Source organism: Amphibalanus amphitrite, unplaced genomic scaffold (assembly GCF_019059575.1).
Source record: "Amphibalanus amphitrite isolate SeventyFive unplaced genomic scaffold, NRLGWU_Aamphi_draft 001678F_arrow, whole genome shotgun sequence".
NCBI lineage: Eukaryota > Metazoa > Arthropoda > Thecostraca > Balanomorpha > Balanidae > Amphibalanus > Amphibalanus amphitrite.
This window is the reverse complement of record NW_024883171.1, coordinates 19,412-41,690: the sequence shown is the minus strand read 5'-3', so window position 1 is coordinate 41,690 and position 22,279 is coordinate 19,412. Positions and strand designations below refer to the sequence as shown.

General features: G+C 48.6%; 4 protein-coding genes across 4 annotated transcripts; all 4 read right to left on the bottom strand.

Annotated features, from left to right (window-relative positions):
* Nucleotides 1–4,070: 4,070 nt before the first annotated feature.
* On the bottom strand, nucleotides 4,071–4,912 carry LOC122374597 (cuticle protein 7-like). The gene is made up of 2 exons (XM_043353425.1): nucleotides 4,876–4,912; nucleotides 4,071–4,601 (listed from the first exon to the last, which is right to left on the bottom strand). Exons 1-2 carry the CDS (start codon nucleotides 4,879–4,881, stop codon nucleotides 4,161–4,163), a joined length of 447 nt encoding a protein of 148 aa, XP_043209360.1. The 5' UTR covers nucleotides 4,882–4,912; the 3' UTR covers nucleotides 4,071–4,160.
* Nucleotides 4,913–9,489: 4,577 nt separating this feature from the next.
* LOC122374596 (cuticle protein 7-like) lies at nucleotides 9,490–10,524 on the bottom strand. Its single transcript, XM_043353424.1, has 2 exons — nucleotides 10,474–10,524; nucleotides 9,490–10,091 (listed from the first exon to the last, which is right to left on the bottom strand). The coding sequence occupies exons 1-2, from the start codon at nucleotides 10,477–10,479 to the stop codon at nucleotides 9,588–9,590; spliced, it is 510 nt and encodes a 169-aa protein (XP_043209359.1). The 5' UTR covers nucleotides 10,480–10,524; the 3' UTR covers nucleotides 9,490–9,587.
* A 5,129-nt stretch (nucleotides 10,525–15,653) lies between these two features.
* On the bottom strand, nucleotides 15,654–16,429 carry LOC122374595 (cuticle protein 7-like). The gene is made up of 2 exons (XM_043353423.1): nucleotides 16,381–16,429; nucleotides 15,654–16,168 (listed from the first exon to the last, which is right to left on the bottom strand). Exons 1-2 carry the CDS (start codon nucleotides 16,384–16,386, stop codon nucleotides 15,752–15,754), a joined length of 423 nt encoding a protein of 140 aa, XP_043209358.1. The 5' UTR covers nucleotides 16,387–16,429; the 3' UTR covers nucleotides 15,654–15,751.
* A 1,954-nt stretch (nucleotides 16,430–18,383) lies between these two features.
* On the bottom strand, nucleotides 18,384–19,492 carry LOC122374594 (cuticle protein 7-like). Its single transcript, XM_043353422.1, has 2 exons — nucleotides 19,449–19,492; nucleotides 18,384–18,887 (listed from the first exon to the last, which is right to left on the bottom strand). Exons 1-2 carry the CDS (start codon nucleotides 19,452–19,454, stop codon nucleotides 18,486–18,488), a joined length of 408 nt encoding a protein of 135 aa, XP_043209357.1. The 5' UTR covers nucleotides 19,455–19,492; the 3' UTR covers nucleotides 18,384–18,485.
* Nucleotides 19,493–22,279: the final 2,787 nt, after the last annotated feature.

Genomic DNA, 22,279 nt, shown 5'->3' with positions numbered 1-22,279 from the left:
GTCACCCCTCCCCCCAACTATAAAAGGGTGCGCCACCCAACCAGAGGGAGAATCACAGTCGAGCAGCCGAGAGTCACAGTCTGCAGCCGGAGCCGGAGACGCCATCTGGAGGCCGCCGTCAGTCCGGGGTCACCCGCGAGAAGCCTCTTCAGTTCGAGTGATCAGAACCGAGGACAGTAGCCGACGCTTGTGACCACACTGAGAAGCGGAAGCGCAGAGAAACTCCAGAATGTGAGTGTTGTTGAAAAGTCTGCTCAATCCCAATCCTTGACCCCCCCCCTCTGCCCGGTTGCCGTGCCGTGACGACTGCCAAACATTTTCGGTTGCCATAAAATGCACTCTCAATTGGAATTGGAAAACTTAAATTACTTTGAGCTTATTGGTCCAGACACCCTAGTAGCATATTAGGATCTGAATTTCGAAGTCATGTCAGAGTCGCCAGCAAACCGTTATTGTCAGTTGGAGTTCACGATTAGGCCCAGAGCGAGAGGCTAAAATTTGAATAAGCAGCTCATGGTCACGAACGTTGAGATTGATGACTGGATGTGTGACAGCGTTGAAATGTCTTTGTCTTCGGTCAAGCTGGTTCGTTCGATTTATTATGGGCGATGGCCAGGTGCGTTTTGAGGTTGGAACGTTTGTGAAATTAAGGGTTTAGATTCGTGCTGTACTCACTAAAAGTTGCATTGCGAAATCATTGGTAATATTGCTGTAGGAATTAATTGCGAAGTCGAAATCAATTATAGAACAGGTAAATACGGTTGAAAGGGAATGTAATGTTTTAAGGTGGCGACTGATTCATGCGATCGATCTATGAATATGGCTATGAGTTATGATTTCCGACAGATACGAATGCTTGAGCTTACGGCGGAATTTCTTCTGTTACTTAGGTGCAGAGTTGCGAGCAGTGGTTTGAGGTTGACGGTTTGACACTTAGCGACTTTAGATGGTCACTTTGCGTCATTGAAATTGCGAAATGTCGAGTAACAGGTAGATGTAGAATTGTTTGTGGTTAGAACTAATATGCGACTAATATAGGTGCCGATCGTTGTGCTTTTGTAGAATAAATACTAGAAAGGACCACCTTTGTTGGGGAACGATTAAATGGGACAGGAATTTAATTTTAAAAAAAACTTACGTTGAATGGAGCTGATGAGATGTCGAACAGGGAGATATTGCAGCGATATTTTACCAGATTCACACTCACTGACACATCCGGTGAATCCACCCGGCCAGAAGAGACAACACGCACGAGCATTGCACCGCGAGTGATGACGCGCCCATCGCGGCGTGGCCTTGACTGACTGTCGACGCGACGCCAGCCGGCGGCCAGTATCGTCGCTCTCGACGCGGGCGTTGAGCCGCCAGAGGGCGTAAAAAGCAGCCACAACAGGGGCAGTGGGTTAGCCGTAATTGGGGCGCGGGCGGTAGGTGAAGGTCATTGTATATAGGAGCATGGTTAGTTGTGGAAAGTTGCAACGGGGTAAGAACGTAAACAGTTAATGCATAATTTTAAATATGACATGCTATTTGATATTTAGGACTGCACTTCGTTTGATGCGCATTGTTTACTGCTAATAGGATGATTTAAAATAGATTCCCTATGAAAGGCTAGGGACCCTATGACAATATTCTGGCACTCTATAAAGATAATTTGTTTAGGTAACTAGTAGCCCATCAGAAGCTATCGAACGAGTTTCAAGGAGTCATTTCCGTTTGAGCATTCAGCAATTCACTATGATACGGTGGATCACAACCAGACGACAGATCGGTGCGTACTAATTGGTTCTAGATTATCTGATGAAATCAAGAGCGGTTCAAGGTCTGCTAGGATTGTTTACGAGAACTGATGATTAGGTTCACGCGTGCAGCAGCAATTAGGACTTGAGATTACGATTAGATGCGTTTCTGTTATTCGCGTTCTTGAGAGTTAGCGCCAATAATTACTCCACCAATATTGGCACAGGGCATTGTGAGGCACAGACGGCTTGTTTGCCCGTCTCCTATGGCGTAGCGTTTACCAGCATGACCGTATGAGACACAGATGCACTTCTCTAAACCCACGTCCAGACCGGAATAATAAGAGGGACACGCCGTCACGTACGCAGGGCATATGCACGTTTTCCGCCAGTGGTACCGGCCACTGTTAATTTTCCCGCTTAGGTAACACTGGGTGAGAAGGCAGTGAGAGGTTTCTACGGCAGGGGGAAGGGGAAGATTGGCACAGTGTGCAGTGGAGAGTAAGTTATGCCAAAGGCAAGAAGCCGAGGGTCAGGGGTGAGTCACCCAAAAGTGCGGATAAGGCGCGCCGTAGTGTCCCGAATAAGTCCTCATACTTATTTTGTAAAGGTACCTTAATCGGTACTGGACAGCCTCAGGGGAGGGAAGAATGTACTCCAGGACACGTAAGGCCTTGAAGAGTAAATCCCATGGTTTAAGGAGAGTTCCTGAGAAGAGTTCCAGGATATGAACGGTGGTCCCTGGGTCGTGAACGGGAATGTTACACGCGGACCGGAAGAGGGCATAGGTAATCTCTCCCGGTAGAGAGATAAGTCGGATATAAATCGTGTATGTGTGTACCATAAGTCTATCGGACGTGTAGTGAATCCCATAAATTAGTAGGGTGGATATTTGTGTATAATTATTCTGGACGGCCCTGCGATAAGTATCTTTGTCGCCGGTTAGCGGAGCATGCATATGGATTTCGGAAAGAGACATTTATCTCGCCGGGGAGACCATGGTTTGTAAGACGCCTAACACTATCGGAGGGAATTTCGGGGGCTACCAATTAAATTTGGGTGAATACATGAAATGTGAACGTAATGCGAGCAAGGATGTGAGAATGATGACGCATGAATCTTAGAGTAAGGCCGATAGGAATTTGGTAGAATTCGGTTATGGCAGTCGAACAAATGATTCTCGAGGGCAACTAAACTAGCAACGCTAATACGAACTAAGCGGGCAATTTTTGTAATGGGGAGGCCAGTGATATAGGAATGGGTGACTGGACGAATGATCACATTCAATTAATCAATGTAATTACCACCCATATGTTTGGCAGTGGTCATCGGGACTTCGAATGCCCTGTCCTTCACCTGCCCAACTGTGCTGCAAACCCAGCTGATCGGATCCCTCTATCCCTAATCCGAGCAGTGAAGAAGCATCTCGTGCATCATGGTCTATACAATGAACAGAATCATCAAGCCTCCAATTTAAAAAGCATCTTCCATCAGATGTATTTGTATGCAAGGAGGATAGATACCTACCTCTCTCTCAGGTGGATCTAGACTTACATCTTCCTCAGCTGGATATCTACATCTCCTTCAGGAGGATCTAAATCTCAATCTCAGGATCTAATCTCCATCTCAGGATCTCTAGATCTCTCTCGGGATCTTTTCCAAGACTCTCAAGCTCCCCTGTTCTACCAGCTTTACTATCGAGGATCTCCCAGCAGCAATTTGCTCTCTTTTCTGCTACAACCAGCCGAACAACAATGGATCGCAGTATTTGATGAACCGCAAAGAAGATGCAGCTTTTTTATTCCTTCTTTCTTCTTTTTCTTTCTTTACCTTGCTACAGAAGTATCATTAGAATATATGACCTTCTCCTCGGAAAATGACCAAATGAATGAAAATGATTATTTATTGATGAATTGATGATATTTCGGTCACAGACCTTCGTCTAAATCGAATTCGTGAAATCGTACAAGGCAAAAGTAGCGGCTTTTTTTTTCACTCGCTACTTTTGCCTTGTACGATTTCACGAATTCGATTTAGACGAAGGTCTGTGACCGAAATATCATCAATTCATCAATAAATAATCATTTTCATTCATTTGGTCATTTTCCGAGGAGAAGGTCATATATTCTAATAAGGAAAACCATGACGTCTTAGCAAGGTGGTATTTCTTCTGTTTTTTTTCTCCCTCCCTTCCTACCTTCCGGTGTTTTCAACTGTAGCCAACCGTGCTGGATAGCAAAATGGTTTATATTGGAGGTCTTTTATCGATTCTTTGTGTTCGTAATGATTTCTTTCTCCAGTGAGAAATTGTCGTGCAACAAAAACAGCTTCTATTCATTTCACATTGTATTGCATAAAACAAACACACTGATGGACAATAAATACGCAGCAACAGGGACAGGAATCACAGTGGCATTCGGACTAGTTGTACTTGGGGGCGGGCTTGTAGGGAGCCGGAGCGGGCTTGTAGGGGGCGGGGGCCGGCTTGTAGGGGGCGGGCTTGTAGGCCGGGGCTGGGTGGTACTCGGGGTACTGGGCCTCGCCCTCGTACGTAACCTCGGCGTTGAATCCGTTGTAGTGGTCGGCGACGTACTTGACGGTCTGGATGCGGCCGTCGGGCAGGGCCACCTTGTAGTAGCCGGTGGTCTGCTTGCCGTCGCTGTTCTCGTTGGCAGCGAAGTCAGCGCCCGAGTAGCCGTCCTTCACGGCATAGTCGAAGGCGTACGGCTTGGGCTCCTCCTTGTACTGGGGCTCCGGGTGGTAGGGGGCCGGCTTGTAGGCCGGGGCCGGGCGGTAGGACGGCGGGTTCTCCGGGGCCGGGGCACCGGCGGCCACGGCCAGGACGGCGGCAACGATGAACACCTGAAAAATAGAAAATATTTAGTTAGATCACCGGGTTGGAAGAATTCCATGCATAAATTGATGCAGATAAAAAATAACCGTAGTCATTTTTAATTCTGTCGTCAACGCCCTGGAGAGCCTGTGCACACACTTACAAGCACACTCGGCAATTTTTCTTCCGGTGTTCACGGCTGACACAGACTGGGAACATTTAACTATTAACCTTTCGTCTCAATTCCGAAACACTCCCTGACCGAGACCCACTTCGGTACCAAATCGCCGCGTTCGCTCTCACCTTCATGATGTGGTGATCCGGTTGTGAGCGTTCCTCAACTGATGTCGGTGTGGAGTGAGAGGCCGCTTATATAGCTGGGCACGCCCGTCACCCCTCCCGGCAGTCAACTGGACCGATCGAACATATCTTCAAGGTCGAGTGTCGACGATGTCTGGTGGACACTGGACAATGGACGTCGAAGTGACCAGCGATGCGTTTTGCTATTCATACACTTGAACCAACGACCATGTTAGTTTTCGATGACGGCTTAGTTTTTCGCTTAAATAAAAAATGCAGGATGTCAGGTAAGTGTACCGCATGTATTTGGAACATTATGAAATCTCACAGATGCACCTGATTCCCATAACGATGCTAGTCAATTTTTTCGAGGAGATTGACTTGAAACCAGCACAGGCAATACAGAAGTATCGCAACCATTCTGGTAATGCCCTGAATCCCTCATCTATGGACAGGTAAATAAGAGACGTCCGGAATCATAGTCGGTTTTTGAAATGTCACATTTCGGCCACGCATAACTTATTACAAGACTTAAGGCTTTAGCCATCATTTGTAGCTCATTTAGAAAAGGGCAGAGCGGGACACTTTCGTTCATTGGGCACATTCGTTTCCCGCAGTTAATGGGAACACGAGTGGCTGCCAAGCTAAAGGTAAATTATAAAAATATGTTCATCATTGCCGCCCCCTGTTCTCCGTAGAAGACAACACTATTACTGCTATCATGCTTGATAAAACCGCAAAGTTGCATTATTCGTGCGCTTTTTAAACTTTTTCATAACATCCACTTTCGTGATCCTGGCTCGAAAATGCGGATCAGCTTTTCAAAATTTTACGGCGAAGAAGCTCACGTTATTCACGGAATTGCTGCAAACTCGTTTGTTAAAAAAGGTGCCATTTTTCAACAAGAAGCTCTAAAATATATTACAAAAAAACGTTGTGGGGCAGCTTCATGTACGCACTGCCCAGGGGCATATTCCTGCATTTCTTCGTTTTTTTTTTGCGACCCATGACTATCTGTAGAAGGTTTCATTTATGACGCTCGCCTGACTCAGTCTTGGCTGCTTGCGACGTCGTGAGTCGTGACAAGTAATTCACGCGACCTTGGCGAGGTCACGGAGGCGGGCTGATGGCCGGCAGTTGGCACATTATTGTTAGCCAGCCCATTCTTTCTACATTTGCTGTGCTATGCATTCTTGTCGAAAGGAATCGAGTGAAATGCCCCTCTGACAACTTCTTTTGGTAAAATATGGAAATGCCTGGTTATTCCTCGAACTTTGCAGGGTGCACGGAAGTGCCCCACCCCTTGCACGAAAGTGCCCTATACCTGGGGTAGTTTCGTGCAAACGTTCAGAGTTTCTTAAAGTCATATTTTCTAATAGAGACTGTAATTTTAGAGGATAACTATTAATGAGGAAAAATACCTGCCATAGTTCCTTTCCATATACTACAATCAACAATTTTACCATTGCATCAACCAAAAAAAAAAACAGACATATGGATTTATCCATTTTTTTGCACGAATGTGCAATGTGCATCACTCTCCCCTAAGTACAAACATTGCTAAATAAGTAGTAACAATTGCATATTATCAATCAACCCGCGCCCCGCTGGTATATTAACTAGCTGTATGCGCCTCACGGGTGGGGGCAGACTCTGCCAGCTTGTCTAACTTCCGATTTAGGGATTTAAGAAAGACAACGGAAACGGCAACCGGAAGCTCTCAACACTACGGACCTTTGGAGCGCGAATTGTTTTGCTTAACCCGCGCACCGACGGGGGGGGGGTCAACCTCCCTCCCTGAGGTTTTTCGTGAATAGCGGAAAACTGCAGGGTGTAGCGTCGCGAAATTTGACATGACTATTTCCTCATTAATTTTACACAAGGTGTGCAAGTTTCAACCTATTATCTTTCAAGGTCGGGTCACCAGGTCACTTCGAATGACCCAACCCCAAATCACTTTTTGCAACTTTCTCACCGTGATAGGGCTACAGTAGATGACGGAGGCTTTTGAAAGTCGCAGGAGGCAATGAGGTCATTAGTAGCTACAATTTGTTTATATCGGAATTTCGAGACCGATGACCTAAGGTCAGGTCAATTTCTTGACCTCCCCATTGTAAGTTTTTTTTTTTGCTCCGCCAGCCTAAACCTATAGTCTGGAACCGGGGGTCATCATTACATCTGGCAGTTTTGGCCAGGAGCGAAGTTTTACGTTAAGCCGGTTTATGTGAACCCGGAAGCAATATATGTAGGTAATAGCAACGTGGGAGCCTAACCTTAGCGCTACTTAGGCATCTTACCCTACAATTGCATACAATGCTATGCAAAGGTCAAGGTCAAAGTCAGGTCAAGTCAGCAAAGACGAACTGTAGAATAGGATATGTGCGACACAAATCTTAACCCGCGCCCGGCTGGGGGTCCTGGATTTCCACGCCCTGCTGGGGGGGTTGTTTGAACAGCCCCCCCCCTTCTAACTCGGCTCCTGGGCCACGTAGCGATACGCGGAAGGCGGCGTTCGAAAGAGCGTCAAAAATAATGAGGAAATCACTTCGGTCAATTTTTGGTCAGGTCAAAGGTTAGGTCACCAGAGGTCATTGAAGGCAGAATTTCGCCGATTTCCAGGTCGAATGTCGACAATTTCCAAAAAGCCAGCGCATAACTCGGTAACCAATAGAGCTACAGCGCCGCGGAAAAGCGCATTCGATAGCTCTATTAACGCCCTTTCTGAGTAATTTTCTCAGATTTGACCTAACGTCAACGGTTTTGCCTGCAGGGGGCAAAAACTGCAAAAATAGCCGATTTTTTCGGGAACAGTTTTTCTGCAATAACTTTTGACCAAGCCTTGTACGAGCTTACTTTTACCGGCATCGTGTTCCTCTCGTTAAGACGCATCGAATGAACTATAACTTGACCTTCAAAGGTCAACTTGAAAATTTGACCTCAGGTCAAGGTCATGACCTGACCGGAAAAGGTCATGTTGCATATCAGTCGATCCGTATCGTCGAGCTGAACACATCTAAGGCGTTTTCATCGCTCTAGCATGCCTCTATCAAAAGTTATTTGCGAAAAACTGTTAGATACAATTCGTGACCTAAGATGACCTCAGGGCATAAACAGGGGTCACGGACACCATTTTCATGTTCAGTGTGTCTAAACCACTTGTAATTCAGTGTTTGGGAGTGTTTATAATGTCTTTCGTCCAAAAGAGGCGCATTTCAATTATCTCCCATTGACTTATAATGGGGAGGTCGCAAAATTGACCTGACTTTAGGTCATCGATATCAAAATTCTGAGACATACATTTTGTACATGCTATTGCTCTTAGCAATCGCTGAAAGTTTCAAAGCGATCGGTCACTCGGTGTAGCTATGACAGACATTGAAACTTTTTATGAGGTGAGGTCACTTCAAGTGACCTGGTGACCTGACCTTGAAAGACCTTGGTCTGAAATTTTCACAACATGTGTAGAATTGATGTATGATAAGGTGTACCAAAAACGGCGGCGCTCCGCGCCGCCGTTTTTGAGATATTCGCGAAAAACCACAAGGGGGGGGGTGTACAAACACCCCCCCAGCAGGGCGCGGGTTAAGGGTCATTCTGCTCATAGAACTCAACGGGCATGCTCAATTAGTGATATGGGCCATATTTAGAAGAATTTCAGGTCGAGGTCGCTGGAAAAGAAACGCGCTGGAAAAGATAATGTGTGGCTGGTTGTAAAACGGATCAGTTCGAATGTACGCTGAAGTTTCGTCGCGATCGGTCGCTTTTTACGCGAGATATTCTCGAAAAAAATTTAGGGAGTCCGTTCGACCCCTTATAAGTGCCAGGTTAAAGACCCAAAAAGGTGTTTATCTGATGGGGTTACAGCAGTTTTTCTCGAAGAATCGACAGGTGTGTGTATGTTTCCGTTCACACACCTGCACGGTGGATTTTGGTGAAAAAGCACATTTTTATTTTCCCGTCTGGTGCATTTTGGGCTGGAAAAAACACCGTTTCTTTTATTTGTGGGCCATAATGTCGCTAAATTTCAATAACTACAACATTTTGAACCGATTCCTCCCGAATTTGGAGATTAAAGTTGCACACCTTCCCTCTGTAAAATATTCAATTTTTTGAAGAACTTAAAATTTGGCATTTCATAAAGGCTTTGAAAAAGTTTTTTTTTCATTTCGGATGAAATCAAAAAAATTGGAAACCTAGCTAGCCATTTAAATGACAAAACGCAATCAACTACACGTTTCATTTATGCCTTGATTCTTAAAAAAGTACCTATATAATAGGCATAGGGTTTTCAAACAAAAAGGCGTGACGTTACGTAAATAAAACGTCATTTTTCGAACGTTTTCGGACGGATTTTCGTTCGATTGATAGTGAAAAAGATGATTATTTGCTTGCCTCTTATCATACAAACGTCACTAAACAAATAGTGTTCTGACCAATATTCAAGCTTCTCTGTCGCATACCTATCATCATTGTCTTGTGCTTATTGCCCGAGGTGGAACGAGAAACATTTTGAACATTTCCCCGGCGATTTCTGAAGAATACGGAGAGGTATCCACCCTGCTCCAGTCATAGATAAAACGGTATAATTCATCTGTTCACTCACAAAAGGCTATCAAGTAGAAGGCAGACAAAATCATGTATTATAAAACGTGGCAGGTACGAACGCTGACAATAAATATCACAACACAAACAAGAAATGCCGCGTTGCAGTCAATTTAGTAGGCGGGCTTGTAGACCGGGGCAGGCTTGTAAGGAGCCGGGGCAGGCTTGTAGGGGGCGGGGGCAGGTTTGTAGGGGGCGGGCTTGTAGGCCGGGGCCGGGTGGTACTCGGGGTACTGGGCCTCGCCCTCGTAGGTGACCTCGGCGTTGAATCCGCCGTAATGGTCGGCGACGTACTTGACGTGCTGGGTGCGGCCGTCGGGCAGAGCCACCGAGTAGTAGCCCTGGGTGTTGTGGCCGTCGCTCTCCTCCTTCTTGGCGAAGTTGGTGCCCGTGTAGTGGTCGTTGACGGCGTAGTCGTAGGCGAACGGCTTGGGCTCCTCCTTGTACTTGGGCTCCGGGTGGTAGGGGGCCGGCTTGTAGGCCGGGGCCGGGTGGTAGGGGGCCGGCTTGTAGGGAGCCGGGGCCGGGTGGTACGGAGCCGGGGCCGGCTTGTACACGGGAGATTCCGGGGCCGGCGCGGCGGCAGCCACGGCCAGGACGGCGGCAACGATGAACACCTGAAACATAACACAAAAAGTTAATTCATAAAGGCCGAAAAAATATCCCTTATTCATTAAAAAGTGCCACTTCTTTGTTCCGTGAAATGAATGGAATCATACTTATGCTCAGTTACAGTCTATGGCTCAATGCAATACAGTTACTGGAAAAATATCACCTACTGCAGTTAATGGCAAAATGCGCTACCGCAACCCACGCCATATCACTGTCGCCACGTCAGGTCACTGCACGACACTGCACTGCTCGCCGCGGTCCGCTGTGCTGGTCAGAGGCCGGCCGGCTGACCCCGGTCCCAGCGGTGGAGCCGGCCACTGTACCGCCGCCAGCTGCCAGCGACGCTCGCTACACGGGGGACACGGACAACTGCACGTGCGGCCGTACCTTCATGGTGGTGCGGTGTGATCCGGGGTGGAGCAGAACTGGTGCCGAGCCGTGCCGCCGCCGCCGTTATATAGGCGGTCCGGACGGCAGGGGCGGGGGTCACGGCCGCGGCGCTCCGGCGGTGCCGCTGTGGAGAAGGGGGCCCGTGTCGCTGGGTGGGCAGGGCAGGGCGCCGACGGCCACGGGCTGTTGCACGGGACTCTATCGCACAGTCCACGGTTCAGCGAGACCGTGACAGAGCTGCGTATTGGAGATTCGGAAACAGGTCATGCGGCGAACCTGGGAGGCTGAAGAACCTGGGAGGATTTACCCCGCGGTCGTTTTTGCTGGTTTGCCTATAAATCCCTTCTAGCCCGTATACCTGCAGACTACTCTTGATACCTCTAGGTGAATGTCGTCACACGTGCAACGTGAAAAGTCAATGATGTTCAAGTTGTTCTGCTGATGTAGCGTCATTGAGAGCCGAGGCCTATATCACAGCAGCCGCTGAAGAGATTGACTTGCGGCAATTTTCGTAAGGTAGGTTTATCTCCTATACCAAACATCAGATACTATCGATGCGTATGAGTGACCCCCCACCGCACGTGCGAAATACAAAATGAAGAGGTGTCTAGTTTGCTCTCGTTACAATAACTCGCACAGCTACTGTGACGCCGCTTATGTTTGGTATGCATGTAGGCACCTACCGGGCAATGCAGATCCATTTGTCGTGGTTAGAGTGCTACCGCACGTGCGCACGTTGGGTCGCTTCCAGATCTCGAGAACGACTGGGCCAATTGCGCTCAAATTTGGCATACGGTTAGGGACCGGCGAATAGGGTGCCATGCAAAAGTCAGATGGGACGCAGTTTGCTCGTGCGCATATGCAGGGTGACTCTTCCAGATCTTCAGAGCGGCTGGGCTGATTGCGTTCAAATGTAGCACACTGACATATACCGGTTAGTAGGGGGCCGTGCACAAGTCAGTTGGTAGAACCTACCCCGTTTTACTAGCGTGCAGGGCTCACTCTCTTGCGCGCTCGCTTGTAACCCTCCCAAAAGTCTTAGGTACTGGTTTTATGTCTTTTAGCATATTTTCCTGCATTTCATCTCGGAAGCAAGATGATGTGTTTTATCTACTAGGTCTATCAGGGAATCAAGGCCACGCAATATCATACATTTTACGGAGATATAATGCTGTGGTGTGTCGGATAGGCTATTTGATGGATTCGGTCTAGTCATACAGGTAAGTACTTTTTTCATCTCAGTTCTCCTGAGTCCTGAGTCTCTAGATCATTGTTAAGAGCAAGTGGATATCAGATCAGAGATGAATGCGTAGGAATATGTTGAATACCTATGATTAATAGGTACCTATGATTCGCCATCTGTCACGGTTATTCAAGGCTACCTGAGTTCACCTGGGGTAAACCTCAACCAACGCTATTCCTAAACTTAACCCGCGCCGGGCCGGTGCTCTGAGATTCCGCGCCGGGCCGAGGGGGGGGGGTCTGAACACCCCCCTTCTAACTCGGCTCCTGGGCCACGTAGCGACACGCGATAAGCGGCAATCGAAAGAACGTCCAAAATAAGGACGAAAACACTTCGGTCATTTTTTGGGTCAAGTCAAAGGTCAGGTCACCAGAGGTCACCAAAGGTAAAATGTTGACTATTTCAACATTTTGGAAACTGCCAACGGCTATCTCGGGAACCGATAGAGCTATAGCGCCGCGGAAAAGCGCATTCGATAGCCCTTTTACAGACCTTTCTGGGTAATAATCTCAGATTTGACCTCAGGTCAACAGTTTAGCCTCCAGAGGACAAAAACTAAAAAAAAAACGTTTTTACGAAAATCGGTTTTTCGGCGATACCTTTTGACTCAAAAGAGCCATGACGTTACTTTTGCCAGCATCGTGCTCCTCTCGTCGAGACGCGTCGAATGAACTATAAGTTGACCTTGAAAGGTCAACTTGAAAATTTGACCTCAGGTCAAGGCCATGACCTGACCGGAAAAGGTCATGTTGCATATCAGTCGATCCGCAACGTCGAGCCGAACACATCTAAGGCGGTTCAGCGCTCTAGCACGCCTCTATCAGAAGTTATTAGCGAAAAACTGTTAGATTCTGTTCGTGACCTGAGATGACCTCGGGGCCATAACGAGGGGTCACAGTTGCCATTTTCCGGTTCAGTGTGTCAATTTTACCTACATCTCGATGTTTGAGTGTCTAGAATAGCGTTCGAGCAAAACGGACGCTTTTCAATTTTCTCACATTGACTTGTAGGGGAAGTTGGGGCAATGCCGGAGTTGGGGCAAAGCCGAAATTCGAGATATTTCGAAAACCGTAAGACATGGATGCCACCTGTCAGTGATGCTCTGAAGCTTAAGTGACTACAATTATCGCATGTTTGTTACGAGTCGTCATTCGGAATACTTCGGCTGTGAGAGCGCCAAGAGCGTTTTCAAGGTACGCGTTCCTTGTACTACATGCGCCTTTGAAGCTGCATTTCTTACTCATTATGCTACCGTTTGTCTGGCCAATTCGGTCAAGTAATCTTCAGCATGTCTTTGCATAAAGTGTGCTGCCTATTGGAAATTTATACGGCACGTTGAAAAGTTATGGGCCTGCAAATGAAAGTATGGCTGGCTGGGGTAATGCCGAATACGTGCAATTACGCACGTTAAAGCACGCTACGTGGACTTTACTGCTGTAGAATAGCAACGCGAATTTTTAGTCACACAAATTACACTTTCAACCGACACAACGGCCTGTTACCTATAAGGAATTATTTACCTGGCATTTTCTTATTATATCACACAATTATAACTTCCACTGTGCACCAAGCGTCCTCAAGCTCTTAAAACGCGTGTCAGCTTTGATAAATTCTGGATAAAGTTTGAGATAAAGTGGCAAAACATCAATGTCGGCATTCCCCGAAGATCATTTCTCCCATTTTCGGCTTTCCCCGCAGTCCGGGGCAACGCCGAAAAAGTCACTTCTTTGATATTTTTAGTTTGTGCGCTTAACGGTATGCGAATTCATCAAATGCGCCTGGTATGTTTGAAAGGCAAAAGACTGGCCTCTCGAATGACGCCAACAAGAATAGATTATGTTGTCTACCTTGCGTGCTACGGGCGTCAGAAAAAAAGTATTCGGCGTTCCCCCAACTTCCCCTAATGAAGAGGCCGCAAAATTGACCTGACCTTAGGTCACCGATATCAAAATTCCGAGATAAACATTTTATAGACAATGTTGCTCTAATCAATCGCTGAAAGTTCAAAGGCAATCGATCAATCGGTGTAGCTATGACGAGCATTCTTATTTTTTTCTGAGGTGAGGTCACTTGGCGTGACCTGGTGACCTGACCTAAGGTGACCTTGGTCTGAAATATTCACAACATGTGCGGAAAAGATGCACAAACAGGTGTGCCAAAAACGGCGGCGCTCCGCGCCGCCGTTTTTGAGATATTTGCGAAAAACCACAGGGGGGGGGGTGTTCAAACACCCCCGGCCCGGCGCGGGTTGAAGGTAGTGTGCCACCTTCCAATGATTTCCCATTTTATTTTTCCTAGGATAAGAAGCTTCTGTTTTTACCTAATATCGCAAAAAGAAATCAAAAATGGGCCTAAAATAGTGCTTTTTTCGCCTAAAAGTTTATCGGTTTTCGATATGTATAACAACTGTAGTGGGCTGACCTGCAAACAGGCGCCGGCAACAATCGCGAATGCGGCGCACATGTGACAATAAGCAAAGGTCATTATAGAGTTACGACGTACGGGAATGAGTTATCAGCTGTCTAATCGTAGACAACACAATGTCGAATTTAGCTGTAAGCCTGTATTGGTATTGTTTCTTTAATTTGGCTGTCGAACATTAATTTATGGTTTGAAATATGATTTTATGTAAAATAATTGATATGAAACAGCCGTCTCTAAAGTTATGATCCCATCTCACCACATGAAAGTGGCAGAAATGACAATGATCAGCTGACGCATTTTTCTTGGCCGAAGTCAGAGCGCGCGGCCCGACGCACCACCACCGCACCACAAAGTATGAGCAGAAGCCACCTACAGAAGACCGCGCCCAAAGCCAGGGCCCCGGTAACGTGAGGTAGCCGAGTCGGGGCAGCGTGCGCTGACCCAAGCCGGGGCCGCGGCTTTGGGCGCGGTTTACCGCATCCCCGGGCAGCCCCGGGCTATCACATGACACCGGGAGGACGCGCGGCCCCGGCTTGGGTTAGCGCACGCTGCCCCGACTCGGCTACTTCACGTTACCGGGGCCCTGGCTTTGGGCGCGGTCTACCGCACCACCTAACAGGCGTGTTTGAAACCGCAGGAGATGATGATGAACGGGTTTATCGAAACTTGATTGGATGAGCCTATCGGTAATAGCGATTTCAGTGTGTGCATTTATTGTTCATAGTGGTGTGAAATGTGGTTGGGGTACGACCGACACGACAACCCGTCGAGGCGAATTTCGCACTGGGGTACTCAAAATTTGAAGAATTTAAGACGTTTTCATGAGTTTTGAAGGTATGGATAAGTTCCAAAAATCCGATTCTCCTTATCTGGGCCATTAACTCCATACGGTCCAGGAAAGCTGGCACACTACCTTTAAAGGAAATCGTGCAAAAGGCCTAGACACGATCGACGTAAATGTAGGTAATGTAATGTTTCGCACCAAAATTTCGTCCTGGGACCGTTTTTTGCCAATAAAAAATGTTCGTCAAAGACGAAAGTCCAATTTTTGGGTCGTTGATTCGACTCTCATGACTAGTTACCATACTCTGTATTCTGCGTTAATTATTTGAAGTAGCAAACTTTAGGCACTGCAACCCAGCTGAAATCATCATAAAACTAAATCAGGTGATACACAGCATATACATAAATACGAGAAAAGAGGCGACCTAACATATGCTTAGGATAGCTTTTCTGAGAACGAGCAAAACTCACTGACGTTTACTTCAGACCTGAGACATGGAAAATGACTACCCTTTTTTCTCATAAACGGGAGCACGTTCGTTCTTCCGCGAGACTCTGGCTGCTGGCTAGCTCAAGCATGTATGTAGGGCTAAACACGAAGGCGTCGTACCAGTGCCCCCAGACTCGTCGAAGCATATGCCTACTGGTCATTGAATTTCCTCTTTGATGAATGTATAAGGACCAAAGTCCTTATACATTCATTCCTTTGCGTTAAAAACGTAGAACGTGTAGTGACATACATTTATTGGACACAAGACAGCAACAATTGCACAATAAATACAATATTCAGTATTCACATCTGCCACTCAGACGTAAAACCACCGTTTACTGGTACTTCGGAGCCGGCTTGTAGGCAGGAGCGGGCTTATAGGGAGCGGGCTTGTAAGCCGGGGCCGGGTGGTACTCGGGGTACTGGGCCTCGCCCTCGTAGGTGACCTCGGCGTTGAATCCGTTGTAGTGGTCGGCGACGTACTTGACGGTCTGGATGCGGCCGTCGGGCAGAGCCACGGTGTAGGAACCCTCGGCGTTGTGGCCGTCGCTCTTCTCGTTCTGGGCAAAGTTGGCTCCCGAGTAGTGGTCGTTGACGGCATAGTCGAAGGCGTACGGCCTGGGCTCCTCCTTGTACTGCGGCTCCGGGTGGTAGGGGGCCGGCTTGTAGGCCGGGGCCGGGCGGTAGGACGGCGGGTTCTCCGGGGCCGGGGCAGCGGCGGCCACGGCCAGGACGGCGGCAACGATGAACACCTGGAAAATGTCACATGAGCAAAATTAGTGCCGATCATTGCAGCAGAGGATGATAATGATTATTGAACTGGACATTATATCAAATACCTACCAATCCAGTTCCTATTCCGGGCTTGGTAGACATGATATAATGTGGAATTTTAGAGATCGTAGCCATTCATAAAATTGGCTCACTTTAGTTCCAAACGGCCATTCGTTAGTTTCTGTGTTACCTTCATGTCTGGAGTGAGTTGTTCCGACTGTTGTCTCGGCTGAACTGATATCGGTCGAGAGTGAGAGGCGGCTTATATAGCTCGGTGGGCCTGACCACCTGTTGTTAGGCCGGAGGGTTAGTTAGACCGACACTGAAACATCAGGTACGATGAGCTTGTCGACATTAATGAAATATACGTTTTAATGTCATGTGATGTGGCGATATTATGTGACTTACCTTCAACAAAAGTGCGTTTGGTGTCTGTGGCCGATCTCGTCGAGGGATACTATGGCTGCAAGCTACACCAGTCTCCATGCCATTGTATAATGCATAGGGCAGCCCACTGCTTCCCGTGACTCATATTTTTCTAGCAGTCATCACAGCTCTTAACCTATAGCAATTAGCATGGTACTGAAATTAGAGCGGAATGTAGAGAAAACTTGTGCATATAGGATGAGTTAGGTACACTACAAACCAGTATAACGCCTTTTGGGGCGACTAACGGAGCGAGCGAGAGGGTGGGCCTTGCACGTACGAAATTGCGAGGGGGTTCCTCCAACTGACTTGTGCACGGCACCCTACTAACCGGTCTCTAGCGATGTGCCAAATTTGGGCACAATCGGCCCAGCCGTTCTCGAGATCTGGAAGCGGCACCCTGCACGTGCGCACGTGCAAAATGGGTCCCAACTGACTTGCGCACGGCACCCTACTAACTGGTCCCCAACCGTGTACCAAATTTGAGCGCAATCGGCCAGGCCGTTCTCGAGATCTGGGAGCGCCCCCTGCACGTGCGCACGTGCTGTAGCACCCCAACCTTAACACATGCAGATGAATTATCTGATGGAGACCTAACTGTGTACCGAGTTTCAATTCAATCGGCCCAACCGTTGTGCCGTTATTGAGGTTGCAATTTTGGGGGTTCTTAAAAAATGTCCAACTTTACCACGCACCACGTGCGGTAGTTGGCAAGAACGCATGGTGGCCATCACACCACAGAACTTTTACGTCCAAGTGACATTCAGTAAAGAAGACCGCTTGTCAATCGGATGTCCCGTTCCTAAGATATTAGCTTTTGAAGAGCGTCCCCACGGCCGGCCGGCCGGCCGGCCGGCCGCTCATACTCAGGATTTTCCCTTAATTCAGTATGAGACTCCGCTCGCTTCGCTCGCTCCGTAATCATATATGACCTCGCCTTTTGCGGCGACTAACGGAGCGAGCGAGAGGGTGGGCCTTGCACGTGCGAAATTGCGAGGGGGTACCTCCAACTGACTTGTGCACGGCACCTTACTAATCGGTCTCTAGCGATGTGCCAAATTTGAGCACAATCGGCCCAGCCGTTCTCGAGATCTGGAAGCGGCACCCTGCACGTGCGCACGTGCAAAATGGGTCCCAACTGACTTGTGCACGGCACCCTACTAACTGCTCCGTAACCGTGTACCAAATTTGAGCGCCATCGGTCCAGCCGTTCTCGAGATCTGGAAACGACCCCTGCACGTGCGCACGTGCAGCAGCACCCCAACTCTGGCACATGGATATGCATTGCCTAGTGGGTGCCTACCTACATGCCAACTCTCAGCGCAATCGGCCCAGTAGTTACCGAGATATTGCAACAATTACAAAAGTGACACCTCTTCGTTTTGCACGTGGCACGTGCATAAGGGGTCACCCACATGCATCGGGAATAGTGCAATACTTGGTAGAAGGAATGAAGCTACCCTACAAAAATTACCGCATGTAAATCGGTCAAGTGGTTGCTGAGATATAAGCCTCGCAAAAGCGTGACCACGGCCGGCCGGCCGGCCGGCCGGCCGGCCGGCCGCTCATACTCAGAAATTTCCGTTAATCTAAGGAAAGACTACGCTCGCTTCGCTCGCTCCGTAATGACCTTCTCAGTTCTCGTTGTTTACTACTTCTTCACTTATGAAGAGGAAGAGTTCACCATCTGTCATCAACGACAGAAGGTATAGAGGAAACGCATACCGTAAGGCATTTCCTTGAAATCGACTTCAATCGAAACAATCATTCAGAAGCGTGAGTGAGATGTTTTATTTAGCACAAACATAAAGAATCACAAATAAATAAAATATATACTTCAGACACATAAGTTGCCTAAATCACAACATCTTAGTACTTAGGCGCAGGCTTGTAGGGGGCGGGAGCGGGCTTGTAGGCCGGGGCCGGGTGGTGCTCGGGATATTTCGCCTCGCCCTCATAGGTGACCTCGGCGTTGAATCCGTTGGTATGGTCGGCGGTATACTTGACGGTCTGAATGCGGCCGTCGGGCAGAGCCACGGTGTAGGAACCCTCGGCGTTGTGGCCGTCGCTCTTCTCGTTCTGGGCGAAGTTGGTGCCGGTGTACTTGTCGTCGACGGCGTAATCGAAGGCGTACGGCTTGGCCTCCTCCTTGTACTGGGGCTCCGGGTGGTAGGGGGCCGGCTTGTAGGCCGGGGCCGGGCGGTAGGACGGCGGGTTCTCCGGGGCCGGGGCAGCGGCGGCCACGGCCAGGACGGCGGCAACGATGAACACCTGGAAAAAGAAGGAAAAACTAAAACTAAACAGAATAACAAAACGTATTTTTCTAAACTTCGATATCACACGCACCAATTTAGATAGGCATGTTTAAGGAATGAATAAGTGAAGATGGGAACCCGTTGGATGAAACCCGTGGATGAAAGTAACGTGCGCGGCGCGCGCTGACTGAAAATATGGCACATCCAAGGTGTTGGAACAGAAGATAAGTGATGATGAAGGATGCAGTAGTAGGAAGTAGGAACCATAATCCAGCAAGACTTAATAGAAATGAATTGGAGACGAACGAATCTCAAAATCAATCCAAGCTGCGCGCTCGTAGTCTCTAGTTTATTGCAGACGACTACATTGATTAATTATGATGATGATTCACCCATGACTAATCGACATAACAATCAGACGTTGCTTATTTTTATTTCTTACATATCGGGCAAAGCTCTGGCGGCCAATTTTCACGGTAAAGAAATCGAGCACCTGCATTTCGAGTATCACTATGACCCGTACCATCTACACATTTACTCTACATTTTCCCAGAGTGTAATATGGCGTCAGCCTTACCTTCATGTCTGGAGTTGTTTGGGGCTGGAGCGTCACCACAACTGATGCCACTGTGAAGTGAGGCGCGGCTTATATAGTTCGGTGGCTCTGACCACCTATCATTAGGCCCGAGGCCCAGTGTTACATCGCTGGTTAGCATCAAGGATAAAGCCATTGAACACATAGCCTGGGGCCGCGTGTTTAGCCTGTGTGTGCCAGTTGTTACTATTTTTATTCCCGCCGAGTTTGTTTCAAATCAGGCAGAAGAATCTCTCAGCATGAACAATATTGGTTTGGGCACGGAATCAAAATTGATGGGTCCATCATCAGCCATGTGCCGGTCTCTGATTTGTCCACCAGCTCAGTCCTGTCTAACCCATCGACCACCAGTCCAGCACCACCCCTGCGTCGGCCTCTGACCCACTCAAATCCACCCAGCGCCGTCTCTGATCCATCCACTCACACTCGGCGCCCTCCCCGGCGGCTGGAGACGCCCGTACCGGTCTGACCGGTTCACCTCAGACCGGCGGGGATGTCCCGAGTCGGACCGAACCGGTCGGAGCGGCCCAGACAGCCGGGTGCCGCCGGCCTCGGACGTCCGTTACTACAGTTCCTGTCTGCCGGGCACAGACCGGTTCTGGCTGCCCACCTCGGCCGGACATGGGGTGAGGTGTGTTGACTCAGCTGGGAACATGGCGAATGCAGATGGAAAGTCAAGATTTTTGTTGTCTGTTGAGAATATGTTGATGTCTAGCCAGGCAAATACAAGACTTCCACTTTTTCGCAACATCTCAGCCGAAATCATTGATCTTGCAAGGCGCCTGTAAATATCTTATCACTTGCTTACCCGAAAGTCGTGAATGATAAGATCCTTTGATAGGTTGGTCAGATCGTTAGACACAAAGGTGCCTTCTCACAGGTCATGGGTGCTGGTCATTTGCTATGCACTGTCTTTTGCTTGTCCACGGTCTGAATGAGATATTGCTGTGGGGTGTGGCACGCGATGAGTGCGCTGCATTTCATAGTGCGGTGCATTTCATACTGTATACAGCATCCAGCAATGCGCATTGAACATATCTCGCCAATGCATGGGCGGCGGGCGCCTGTTGCGCCGCTGGGTCATTCCGGCTGTCTCCGCGACCTCAGACGCGCTGTCTCGGAATCCGCAGGTGTTGTCGGCGCTCACACATGCAGTCGACCTGCAGAGGTCATGGGAGCCAGGCTCCGGAGCCAGCCGGCGCGCCGCCTCGGGGCCGCCGAGGTATGGCGTAAGCGGCCCGTGCGCCTGACCTTGTCGGCGTCTCACCGTGGGTGGGTGTGGGTCAGCAGCCAGCAGGCAGCCGGCCCGCGGGCTGCTGGCCGTGGGTGCGGGTCAGCAGCCAGCAGGCAGCCGGCCCGCGGGCTGGTAGTGGTAGCCAACGTAGTCCATGGCACGGCTACCACTCTGACTCTGGCTGAACTGTGCAAACGATCGACAAACTCATTCGTAAATCGTACAGTACGGCAATAGCAATGCTGAATGTCATTATTCAACCTTGTTAGCTGAACAGTAAACGTTAACGAGTCGTTCATTCATCCCTCTTGACGTTTACCCACTCATGCTGTTTGTGATAGCCGATCCCTTGAGGCATTAACAGTCTATAGTTTATTCTTCATGGTAAATTTACACCATGACATTTGAAGGTCTCCACCGTGCATTAACCAGCACCGAGCGACAAGTGAGCTGTAACATACAGATGGTCATGAGGTTGCTCAAGCACAATGCCAATGAACTTCTAATACCACGTTATGTGGTACCCATTTAGCTCAATATTTAGCGTTTATTGCGCAAGTGTGCAACAACGACCGAGGTAACTATGGCGTTGCGTGCTGAGAGTGATTCTGAGAGGCACTCACGAGGCATTTGAACCACGGTATCGTCTGATTTATGTGATAGCCCGTTTTCCAGTGGCACGAGCGGCCTGGTGGAATAGTTGCGGCGGGTCGCGGGTCAGGTCTGTGTCCCAGTCGACCTCACACAGGCAACTGTGCGCTATGATGGGAGGCACGACAGGTCGGTGTGGTTTGACCCGAGGAGGCTGGTTCGTGAGATGAAGACGAGGCATGGCTGCGACGAGGCGTATTGGATGACGACACTGAGTGATAGCTATATCTTATTGAACGCTATATCTCATTTGACCCGTCAATAATTTGTACTTTGGTGGCCTACCGTTTGGTAATGATTGGCAGCACTTCAGTTTTTCTTTATTATATTACAGCTTTTGCAAAATAAAGCCTATAGAGGGCAACTATAGACTCGTGCAACATGACACAATTTGCATCCATCTCGGGAAAAGGTCAGCCATCTAAATCATAGAGAACCCAGAATGGTGGATAAATGAATCTGCGAATAAAACATAGACCCTGGATCGTCTACGTTGGTACCGCGTGACGACCATATGAACTATGAACAAGCATGTCATGAAACCTGTAAACGATGCTAAGCATGCAATGTCGTTGTTTCGTTGAAAGACATGTGGCCCTTACTCAGTGTCATGTGGCCCCTCTGTTTCTTTCACGTATATTGCAGACATTTCAGCTGCCTGTGTCTGTAGGTAAGTCGGTGCAGACGCTTCGAAATGAAATTGGCTGTTTTGCTATACCTAGTGGCCTTCAATTTCGGCAGATGGTGGACAGGCCCGCGTGCCCTTCTCCCTCTCCTCTGCAGACATCGGATAGTGATTAGTGTATCATGCCTGTAACAAACCCGGCGTGACAAACTCGGCGCGGCGGCGTATAGTGGCGCAACGAGACACCATGACGTCACTGAGTGACACAGGTGACGCCCGAGGTTCGCACCCGGCTCTCTTTGT